This window comes from Drosophila obscura, unplaced genomic scaffold (genome assembly GCF_018151105.1).
Source record: "Drosophila obscura isolate BZ-5 IFL unplaced genomic scaffold, ASM1815110v1 contig_1, whole genome shotgun sequence".
NCBI classification, from domain to species: domain Eukaryota; kingdom Metazoa; phylum Arthropoda; class Insecta; order Diptera; family Drosophilidae; genus Drosophila; species Drosophila obscura.
Genome location: NW_024542679.1, coordinates 2,723,234 through 2,735,658, shown reverse-complemented (window position 1 = coordinate 2,735,658; position 12,425 = coordinate 2,723,234). Strand labels below are relative to the sequence as shown.

At 47.4% G+C, this 12,425-nt stretch overlaps 1 protein-coding gene across 1 annotated transcript in view; it reads right to left on the bottom strand.

Moving 5' to 3' along the window:
- Window positions 1-12,425, bottom strand: part of LOC111077370 (peroxidasin) — a 27,947-nt gene extending 15,522 nt beyond the window's left edge. The window contains 1 exon segment of the mRNA XM_041594964.1: window positions 11,985-12,425. Within this exon segment, the coding sequence (XP_041450898.1) occupies window positions 11,985-12,151 (167 nt within the window). The 5' untranslated portion in view covers window positions 12,152-12,425.

Here is a 12,425-nt window from a genome sequence, read left to right as displayed (position 1 = left end):
TTGGAGGAGGGGGGCGCCACAGCCACTGCTGCCTTATCAGTGAGGGGTGATCACAAGAATATATACACTCCCCCCCCCCCTACAGTGTCCACCCCCTGGTAGCCACACTCCCACGTTTGCCATGCCTCGTCTCGCCTCTTTGTTAAGGTGAAATTGTGCTTTGTTGGGATTGCCTCTTGGCTCGTACCTTTTGCCTTTTGCCTTTTCCATTCGTGGCCTGGTTGTTGGCTCTGATTATGATTTGTCTGGCTTACGTATGTAGCTTCCCCTTCCTCCTCCCTCCAGCTCCCAGTCTGTGTGCTACTCTCAGGTGTGCCTGCAGCTTAGGCAGCATCTTATGACGCCTTGTGTGCCGCTGCCCCTGCCCCTGCCCCCGATCCAAATCCTTTTACGGTCTGTTGGCTGCTGCCTGGTCTGGTTCTGGCTCTGGTTCTGATTCAGTTCCCTGGGCTGCCTTTATGGCAAATGTGACAATAAAAACATGATTTAACTTTAGCCTGCCGCACACTCCACATGCCCCACCCCCTCCACATGCCCCCACCCCCAGACACACAAACATGCCACACAAACGGATGGAAGGATGCCACACGCACACACTTACACACTTACACACTTGCTCTGTTGTTCAGACATTATTGTAATAACATGGCTTACAAACACGCAGCAAGGAAGCTGCAACAAAAAGTGGCAGCCGCAACAACAACAGCAACAATGGATAAAAGAGCCCAGCCATGGCGGAGCGCATCCTTGCATCTGAATGGATCCCCATGCATCCTTCTGTTGGATGTGGTTGCCCAGGTGATTGTTTCCTCCTCCAGCCACCGCCTTTGCAACTGCCCCCCCAACCACCCTCCCCCCCTGACGATAGTCCGAAGGACTCATGACAATTGTCTTTGTTTCTCTCTCTCTTTGTCCCTCGATAGCTTGTCGCTGTCTCTGTTTGTGTCGCTGTGTGTGTGTGAAACACTTGGTAATGTAATCCTTCAGCCTACACCACAGCTCCGCCCTGCACTGAGGGGCTCCTGCTGCCCTTTGTCGTGGTTCCACCAGGCATCACATGGTGCACAAGGGCATGTTGTATGCAAGGAAATGCCTGCAACAGCCATACATGGAGAAAAGGGTTTTATGGAGTGCATATTTGAACGATGCGAAATCATTTGATTAACAGTAATTTTCCATAATCAAAAAATGCAACATTGACTACTGGTTCATTGGTTCACTCATCAAATTATCCGAATAATAAATCTAAAATCTAAATCCACTTTCAGCAGCTCCAAGCTACATTTTGGAATGTGTGGCCCAGAGAGGGTATCCCCATGGTCGAGTAGCACTCGCCTGCAGCTTCCTCTCTTTTTGTATAGTTTTTCGTTTGTATAGTGACATTTTATTATTATTAAACAAAAGCTGTGTGCAGTTCTCCACCCCCCCCACGCCCTACCCCCCACCACTTATCGCTGCCCGCTTTTAACTCTTGACATTGTTTATTTGTGTGTGTGTGTATGTGTGTGTGTGCGTAACAGTTCAGCTGTCAGTCAGGCAGTCACTTTGTCAGTCTGACAGCTGTTGAAAGTGGCAGAGGCGGTGGAAGCGGTGCAGCAGAGGCAGAGGGGCACACAGGGCCAAGACAGCTTTTAGCACAGTTAGTTACTGTTGGTTACAGCAGGCAGCAGCAGCAGCAGCAGCAGGCAGCCCTCCTTTTCCAGAGCTTATTTCGAGCCTTTGATTTAATTTCATTCTGTTTATTTTGCCCTCAATCCTTGCAAACACACACACACACACACTCCCCCTCTCTGTGTGTGTGTGTGTGTGTGTGTGTGTGTGTGTGCTAAACTGTTAATGTAATTGTGTCCAGTTTTGGGGCTGCTGCCTGCTGGCTGCCTGCTGGCTGTTGCTGCTGTTTGAGATACTTTGGAGCACTTTGCGTAATTGGCTTGGAGTGTGCATGCATAAAACGCTTTGTTTAGCTCCCCATTTCATTTCCATTCGAACAGAACAACAAAAGCGAGTTGCCAGTTGAGTTGCGCCCCAAACGGGGGCTTGGCATGCAGCAGATCAGAATTTAATGCATGCCTTGGGGCAAGTCCAAAAGTAAACTCTAAAGCAATTAAAATTGTTCCAAAAGTGACAAAAGGCAAAAGTTTCGCTGTGTGCCGCAATCCTCTGGCTCTGGCTGGCAGCCCACACCCCAAGCCCAAACCCAAGACCAACTGTGCAACTCTGCAGCTCTGCAACGCTGCAACTGTGCAACTAAAACTGTTGAACTTTAAGGCTGCTTCTTCTGCTGAATCAATGCCAAAATAAAAGACAAGGGAAGCTTTGGCCAAGTGTAAACGATAAAGGCAGCGAACGCTGACCAGGAAGTGGAAAGGGGGAAGGGGGAAGGGGCAAGAGGGAAGTACAAGAAGTTGCACGATGTCCGCTCACACGGAATTGATATGTGGGTTCGTCCTATGGCCTCAGGACTCCATTTGCCACTCCCTCTCTGCCTCTCTGCCACTCTGCCTCTCCCTAGCCATCCGTATCCGTATCCTCTGGGTGGCTGCATGCACGGACTTTGCTTTTGTTGCAGTTATCTGTCGCTGCGGTTACGCACAAGTGGCTATAGCAGGCATGCCCCGTGCCCCGTGCTCCGTGCCCCGTGCTCCGTGCCCCATGTTATATTCAGTAATTATGTCCAATAAGCGACGAAGCGTGAAGCGACGAACGCCCTGCTACATGGCTTCATTCTGCTTCAGTCCTCCTCGATCTGCCACTCCCACTCCACCCTTCCCATTCCCCCATACAGAAGGCAGGAAAAACGTTGTCGTTAATGTTGTCGTTATGTAAGCTAACCCAGTTTTAGCGTCGACATGGCATTTCCTTCCTTCCTGTTTCTGCGTTAAATGCAATCCTCGAGCGAAAATGCTCCGCAAGAAAAGAACGAAAGGCGCCCACTCTAAGGGGCATGCAGTGGGGGAGGGTGCCGTGGGGTTGGATAAAGATTGCTGACTGCATGACACGCCAGAATGGTGCGGCCGGGCCGGGGGGGTGGGGCATGGGGCCACAAGAACAGGCAGCAAAAGTTAGGCCACGTGCGGAAAATTCACTTCCGAGAGAGAATTTCATCGAATGGTTGTGGCGGGGGTGGTGGAGCAAAGGGGGGCATTCTAAACTTGCGTTGCATACTTTTGGGCTGCCACTGAAAAAACTCGAAAAAGAAGAACTCCCAAAGAGCAGCAGCAGCAGCGGAGCAGGAGCAAGAACAGCAGCCGCAGCCGCAGCGGCAGCAGAGGAGGAGAGAAGAAAAGCCTGAAGAAAAGCCAGAAAGAAAAGTCGAACGAACAACCCGAAACCAGAAAACCAGCTGGAGATAAAGAAGCAAAATTCCCAAGCAACAAATTTCGAAGGCTTTCAAATTGCTGGTCATCTGAGGCAGCCCCCAGCCCCCCGCCCCCTGTCGCACCACTTTCTTCTGCATTCCCCGACTCTTTCGTTGGCTTACTGGTGGAGCACTCCCTAGTTGTCTTGTCTGCAGTGCTGTGTAGCTCTGCTTGGGTGTCCTTATTCCTCGCTCTCCCTCAATAGAGTGTTCTGTTCTGTTCTGTTCTTTACACACGAGGACTGCTCTTGTCACAGCTTGAGGGTCACTTTTCTGTTTTCCTGGGCTGCTAATGTGTTGTGTTGTGCCATCGCTTTGGAAGGTGCAACTGCAGCTGCTGGTCGGTGTCCCTCCTGGTACGCCTTTGCTGGTACTCCTTCAGATGCTGCTGCTGCTGCTGTTCATCCTGCTAATGATTCTCCGTCTCCACTTTCCATTCGTGCTCTTATTGCATCTCCCCCTGCCACTACATATTACTTATCCGCTCCTCTTGCTGCCATTTCTTAGCTCCTGCTCTGCCTCTGGTTTCTGCTCCTTCAGCTCGAATGTTTTCCCCATTTTCGTCCTCTTGCCTTGTGGCAACACCCTCCTCATACAAATTTCTACAGGTGTAAATGTCTCACAAGAGCACTTGCCACACATGCAACATACACACACACACACACATCCGCAGTCCCCTGCCACCCAGTTGCCTTCAATTCCCATCTGCAGGACTTTCGTTCCCATCTGCATTCTCCTCAGGATTTCATGGCCCCCACAGCCGCTCCCCACCCCTTCCTGCTGCCCCTCGGGATGCGATGCATTGCTGCCTGGTGACTGCTGTGGCATGCTGCTTAAGCTGCAGCTGCAGCTCGGCCAACACCTCCATGGTTAAAATTGGCTACCAGAGAAAGGGAGCCCAAGGGAATGTTCCTGCCCCTGCCCCTGCCCCTGCCCCTGCGCCCCCACTTCAGTTATAATTCTCACATTTTCAGGCAGAGCACACACACACACTTCCCCCCCTACCTATCACCCCCTCTTCACCGCATGTGTGTATTTTTGTTGAAATAAATTTTATTTAAACTTTTGTTGCTGTTCGTTTTTCGTATTATTTTTGGGCTTTATTTTTTTATACATATATTTTTTGTATATTTTGGCAACGTGTGAAATTCAATTATACAGCAGATTTATATGTCAGCCAGAGCGAGGAGTTGCCCTGCCCTTCCCCACCCTTCTCTTGTTGCCACTAGAATTTTTTATATTTGAAGAGCCAAAAAGGGAAACACACAGCTTGTATATATATATATACCATATATATACGATATATGTACGATATATGGGATGGGTAGCAATGAAATCAGTTCTCCATTCAAGTGGAAATGGTTTAATATGCGGATAAAAGGCGAATATTATGCCCAGCCCCAGCCCCAGCGCCAGCTCCAGTCCCGTGCACATTGCAGCTACAATATATTGTATTTTTTGAGTGTGTTCGGGCAGGAGTTTAGCGAACGGGAATCGGAATGGGAATAGGGTAGGAACTTTTGAATATAACTGAAGAGTGCTTAAGATTATGTTTCAGCTTTTAAATACAATTCTTTTGCATAATATATATTTAAAATATATTTCCCTTTAAAAAAGAGACCTTCTAATTTGCTATTACATTACGTATACGCCATATTAATATACGGAAGTAACTTCGGCAGCAACGCGGGCCAGCTGTTGGTCACTCGAGCCCCCTACTCTGTGCCTCCGTGCCTCTGGCCACGTGCAACATTTACATTAACATTATGACGGCTATGCAACTGTCCGCCGCCTGACTACGTGGTCTGGTCTGCCTGCCACTTGGGCCCCCTCTTGGACTGTGCCGCCTCGTCGAGCATTGAGCGGCCATGGCAGCGGCAATGGCAGTGGCATCTTTTTCTTAAATTTTTTTACTTTTGCCACTGGTCTTTCTCTGTTGTTGACTTTACCTGCTCGACGCCACATGACGGCCAGCATCAGCATCTCCTGGCGCAGGTTGCATTCCAGCACTTTGCTCTGCTTTTCTTATGCTTCTTATTTGCTGGTTTTATTCGCTCGCTTTTGGGCTTCCACCTTTCTCCCTTTGCAAAGAGTAAGTTGGCAGTGCTCGTACTTGGGGTACATTGTGCTTGAGAAGCTGTTTGTTACAGGCAGCCGATCCACAAGAGACTCTGCTCTTCCTCTTTCAACCTCTCCTTCTCTCCGATCTGGTTACTCCTCCTCCTGCTTTCACATCTTTTCGCTGCCTTCTTTCTACACTTTTACAGATACCTCTTTGCGGAGTAGGGGGTAGAGTATATTTCTTTCTCTCTGCCTCTCTTTTTTCTCCTTTTTTCTCTGTTGCCATAGCATACTTATGGACTGCTGCTGCTGCTGCTGCTGCTGCTGCTTGTTTCTTATGCTTGACCGACAGTTGCCTCCGTCCGAGTCAGAGTCCGTGTCCGTGTCCGTTGCACATACCGATTGCTCCACTTTGACATGTTGCCGGTTGCTATCAGGGCCCCTGCCCCTGCACCTGCCCCTGCACCTGCCCCTGCCCCTGCACCCACCCCTGCTCCTGCCCTTAGCTCTCTCTTGTGTTGTTTTTTTCTGCTGTGGAAAAATAACTTTGCTTATAAATTGTGGCATGTGTTTGTGTGTGTGTAGTGATGATGTTGCTGCTGGTGTTGCATGTTGCTGTTATCTCCTGCTGCTGCTGCCTCCTGCTGCTGCTGCCTCCTCCTGCTCCTGCTACTATCTTGCATTCCACTTGCTACTTTGCATTCTTTGCTCTGCACTAACGAGCATGCGAAATGACAAAGCGTGTGGGCATTGGCCAGAGGCAAGGGGTCGGTCGGTCGGTTGGTTGGTGGGCGTGGCCAATGGCAATGAAGCAAGTGCCACTTTGTAGCATTAAGCAAAGGAATTGGCAAGAATAGAGATTGGGTGGGGGGGGTAGAGAAAAAAAACCGAAACTTTAAATGCAAATTGCACAGCGTGACGGGGAGAGGGGAGCGCAGGGAAGAGGAGCCAAAAGAGGGATTGCTGATACGATTGGGGGCAGCCATGCTGCATGCCGCATGCTGCATGCTGCATGTGGCAAGGCGAAATCAATAGAAGATTTTTCTATGTCAAAGTGAAGCGAACAGCCTGGCAGGCGGAAGGACAGGCGGACAGGCGGACAGGCGGGCAGGTTGCCTCTTGACAGAATTGCATTGGATATCCTCTCCCGATGCAACTCTCGAGATTAAGTCTCTCTTCTCTCCCTCTCTCTCCCTCTCTCACTGCCTACATTTTTCTCCCTTTGATACCCATCTCCTTTTCGTTCCATCTGCATTTGGCAGCGAATTAAAAATGCATACGCTCTGATTGGCAAAAACTTTGCCCTGCCCCTGCCCTGCCCTGCTCTGCCCCTGCTCTGCCCCTGCCATACCCCATGCCAGTGCGGAGACCTTTCCCTTTGATGCAGACAACTTTTCTCATTCAGCTTTAATCATCCAAAAATGTAGCTCCCATTCGACTCTCTCTCTCTCCCTGTCTCTGTTTCTCTTGCCAGCTCTTCTATTTCCTATCATTATGGGGGGAATACTAGAGGGGGGCGCCAACCACTTCATTTGCATAATTACAAATCATATTACCGATTGAGTGGCACATTCTGCACAACAAACTCGGATTCATTTTGTTTTTAGTGCTGTGCTGCTGTTGCTGCTGTTGCTGCTGCTTTTTGCCTGCCTTTTTGCAAATATTTAACAATCGAAAAGTCAGACTGAAGCCCACACACAGAACCGAACCAAACCAAACCAAACCAAACCAAACACTGGAACAGAACTGCAACCGAAAAAAGCTCTTACAACAATGATATTGTGTTGCACATAAAACCCGTAGAGCGGGGGAGCAGTGGCAGGAGAGGTACAAAAACACAGACAAGGAGTGCGTGTCAGTGGGGTGGAGGGGTAGAGGGGTGGGTTGGCTGCTGCAAAGGACGAACTTTGAATGCTCTTTGATTGATTGGTAATTGAATTGGCAAATGCATTTAAGGGATTTATTGCCAGACTACACCAAACGGAGTGATTGATGGAAACTCTTGCTGCCAGAGGAGCAGGCGGCCGAGGGGAGCCTCTTCGAGTGTTTAACTTATTTTTAAATAAATCATCAGTATTCCTTGGCTTTCCTTCTTTGAGTAATTGGCTGATCTGCTTCTCATATAATAATTAACATTTGATGCAGCAATTAAAGTAAAATCTAATTAGATGCGTATGAAATGTGGAAACATATTAATTCAAATCAAATATTACTAGTAAATTAGGCAATCTTTAGACTATTTCCAACAGCTTCCTGCAGCAACAAGAAAGACGTTTGAACATCTTCCACAGAGATACAGCCGCACAGCTGCTGCTGCTGCTGTAATTATTCCAACCAGAACTGCCCCACCACCCACACCTGAACGGAAACTCCCGGATATAATTTCACTTCGAATCCCACAGGAAATGCAGCCAGAACCCTGGAGGAGCTGCTGCTGCTGGGACACATCCATTGGTAACAATTTCAATATTTCCACCGACAAATAAACAGCAAATGTAAATGCAAAATTCCAACAAATGCAACAACCAACAACAGCAGCACAGCAACACAGCAACACAGCTAAAACAACAACGAATGCTGTGTGCAAAAAGGAAATTTATGCATATTTAATAACAGCAGAGGGACCAGCAACCAGCAGCCCGGATATGGAGACGAGGGCGACAGTAGACCACCCACCCGTACAGCGCTACACAAAATACGTACAAGGCATTTCTCACGCATAAATGCACCAAACGAAATGAGAAATTCACAGAGAATAACAGAGAGAGAGAGAGAGAGAGAGAGAAAGAGAGCAATACAGAGAAAAGGAAAGAGACAGAAATAGCGAGAAAAATAAGCAAAGAACACAAGCAACGGGGTATAGGTGGGGATGGCAGATTGAAACAATTTTTGGGCAACAAAATAGTTTTCGCAAATAGTTTTCACCAAACTAAAAAATGCAGGCAAATATTATGTACAAACATACATATATAAATATGCATAGTGTGTGTGTGTGTGGGTGTGGCAAGAGCAGCCAGCGAACTGGACACTAATCAAACTTTTTAATATGCCAGCCATGCAACGTGAGGGGCACACACAATGGCAGCGGAGAGTGATGGGGAGTGGGGCGGGCAGACATTATGAGATATATTTCATATGTGCATGTGTGCCCGAAGTTATTAGATTGCACGCCGCCGTCAGGCCTCCTCCAAGAGCCAGAAGCCCCACAGGCCACACTCGCAGAAATAAACAATGAACAATCGAAATGTTGAATAAATATATTTAATTATTAAATATTTATTTATTATTTGACTAGCAAAAAGGATTTTATTTTATGGTATTTTTAAATATGCAATTTCTTGTCTTAAATCCCACACACAATTTGGCTCAGTGCATAATGGATTTGGTTCATCTGCTGCACGGTCTCGGACTCCATCTGTATTTTATGTGGTTCGCTCTCCTATGCAAAGATACGAGAGGGGATGGTTTCGAGTGTGGCATGCCGCTCGTATAATGACAAAGCAACGGCCTTCGAGGAGGCAAGAAATGTGTAGTTTATGGGAGGTCAGCGGAAAATGCATCATCATGAAATGAAATCAAGTGCATTTATTTAGCTCCAAGGAGAAGCGAGAAAAAGGCAGACTCCCATATGTGGGGGAGTTGGGTGTGTGGGAGTCGAGAGTCAAAAGAGGCGGGCCAAGATGAATGATGCAAGTTTGCTGGCCGCCACTCGCATATGTTACAGAGTCTCGGCTCGGACTTCCATTTAGTTGCAAGTTCAAAATGCACACGGAACGAGGGCCAAAATGTTTGGCCTTTTGTTGGGCATGAAGAGGGAGAGGGTTAGAATCCGGAGTGAGTATTTTTTTTTTTTACGACCCAGGCCATTGAAAGCGCCACTTTCAATGGCGAAAAAAGCTGAATAAGGCAGAGCAAAGCAGAGGACTTTATGCTTGATGGATGGACAGTTTCAAGGAAGTGAAATGTGGCTTAGGCTCTGAGCTGAAGCTGTAGCTGTAGCTGGAGCCAAAGAGGTGGGATTTTTCAATGAAGCGCAGAGGCATAAAGTAGATATTTTCACTGTAGCAAGTTGTATACACTTTCATCACATTTAAGGAAAGAAAATTTAACCATTGCAGGGCCATGAAACTGTCAAAGGAATCTGTGAAAATTAAGCATACAAATAATTGCCATAAGAAAAGAAAATAAGGCACAGTTCGGGAGCATATTTCTCGGCAAATGTAACCCAAAAGCTTAGATAGATTTCATAGTTCTCAATCTTTTGTGCAAGCAATTTGAACAGGATTTTCCCAAAAACATTTTGAACCTAAAATTCTTTGGTATTCCCCCAGAACTAGTGGCATTAGTGGCATCCAAGAGATTTCTCACGCTAAAATAAAACCCACTTTGGGTGAACATTATTCAGGATTTGTTTACGCCCAAAAACCCAGTCGGAATTCCACAGCTACGATTGGTTTGAATTGAAACTATTTGAGTTTGCTGCTCATTTTATTTTTGTCGGACATTTATCTACATTTATCGTACAGAGTCCGCCCCGGACCCCCGAAATCATCTTTCAGCAACGCAAATTGTAAACAACATTTTGGCCATTAACAAAATTAAGGCAAAAACATTTTCTTGCACATCACAGAGCTGGGAGCACATACAATGTCACGTCTGTCTCTGCTTGGAGGCGACAGAGACTAGTACATATTTTTATTTTTATTCCAGCAGGCATTTGGGGGAACATTTGGAAGAAATATGGCATGTAAATGGATAAAATCTGACTCGACGTACATGCAACAAATGCCACACATAAACATGTGGGCATCCGCCTCATGGCAAAAATAAAACAAAAGAAGGAAAAAGAGGAAAAACAAGCTGGAGGAAAACCCAGGGAAACTTTTTAGACACATGCACAGTACGAGAACGAGTGTGTACGAGGTACTTTTCGTACTCGTACTCGTACTTGTTATAAATGAAACAAATTAATTAAAAGTGTGCAACGGGTCGGCTACGGAATAAATGAAATGCGAATCAGAATGGAAAAGTTGCTGAATGCATTCCACACCACTCGTTCACGCCCCCACCCCCGCCCACGCCACTTTTGGCATTTCTCCTATTGCTGTGTGTGTGTGTGTGTGTGTGTTTGTTTTGTGTGTGCATTCTGCGCTCTCTCTCTCGGAGCAATGATAAATTATGCAGCCATCACCTTATTTAAAATGAAGATTAATTTAAGTACTGCCAAAAGTACTCTTTGTGGCAACTCCTTTTTTTTTTTTTGCTGGTTTTAGTTCTTTGAGAAATTGTTGTGCGGCGAGCCAGCAAATGGTAGAGGATCAGGCGGGGCACGGGACTGAATATGGAGTGTGGAGTGTGGATTTGGGTATGGGATTTCCGATGATGGATAAAAAGAGAATTATTTTTGTTGATGAAACTTCTGTCTGGTGGTTGAGAGGAGTGTGGGGTGGGGTGGTATCGGAAGTGAAAAAATTGGTAGATATTTCTTTGTTCCAGGAAATGAATATCTTCCCTTTACATCCACATTCTTTGTGCCAACATTTCTAGTTTTAAATCCACTGAAACTCTTTTATCTACTTGGTTTTTCCATTTAGATCTCTTATATCTGCATCTCCCATAGATCATTCATGCCGTAACTTCTCTCCACAACAACTGTCTGCACCTGCATAGGGAAGAGCCATTATCTACCCGACAGATTGTCCGAATATCTGTCAGTTTATCCGTCTACACCCACCGCCTCAATCGTTCACTCAACAACTTAACCCAATGGAAATTGAATTCTCCCATAAATACCAGGAGAAAATGCATCTCTGCCTCCAGAGCTGCAGCTGGAGGTGGAGCTGTCTGTCTATCTGTCGTCTGACAACTTGCCGCCGGCTGTGGCAGCTGCTACCGTTGCACTGCATGGATGAGCAGGAGGAGGCATGCCGCGGCCTATATAAATATGCATATGCTCCACAAACATTTGCCAAGTTATCCACCCACCCACAGAGCCGCTCCGAGGATTCCCATTCGGTCTGGGATGTACCGTGTGATGAGGGGAGGGGAGGGGAGGAGTTTGTGATGCTGCCGAAATTCATGCGAAAGCTGCTGACATTTCAGAAAATAAATGCAACGTCAGAAGTATTCCGCGTGCATGCAAATATTGCGAGTCGCGCTGTCGCGTTGGTTGTGTTTGTGTCGCCTCCAATCGCTTTGCTTTGTGTGTGGCATGGCATGGCATGGCATGGCGTGGCATGCCGTGCGATAAATATACAAATCCCAGAACGCAGAACGCAGCATCCCAGAGCTCTCTCTCTGGCGCTGGTTAGACATCCGTTTAATTGAGTCAACACGAGGGCGGGACCGGGGCCGGGATAGGGACTGCGAAGAAGTGAGGATGATGCAGGGAGATGATAAAGATGATGCTGGGATGGGACAGATGGGGGCATCAAATAAACGCCACCGCCTTCGTCGTGGGGCGTACACAGACAAAACATTAAAAACTAATTTATGGATTTGCAAAGTCAACAGCCAGAATGATTTATTTAGAAACCCAACCACGAAATATTGGAAGAATACTCACAGAACTTGGGTATCGTAGGGCACTTGCGGCGTGGCCGTCAGCTTCGCGCGAATGCAGCGCACGGTGCGCTCGTAGCAGTTGCAGCCCGTCGGACAGTAGGCAGCCTCCGCCTGGGAGGACCAGCCCGCCAGCAGGAAAAACTGGCACAGGAGCCACCACATGGCCATGGTCGAGGCGTACAGGAACCACCGAATTAAGCCACAAGCCTCTAGCGATAAAACGCGAACGTAGCGAGCGTAGAGCGGAAGTTCTTTGGGTTTTCTTATCTGGCAGCGTTTGCCTACTTGTAGTTCTTGTGGACTGCGCAAGTGCGACACTCACATATCGCGCTACGCGTTTCTATCTGCGGAATTTCAATTTCAGATATTCAGATGTCCCCGTTCTTGGAGAGTGTTCCGAGTGCCGAGTCAACTGCACGCGCCAAATGCCGACGAGCATCTG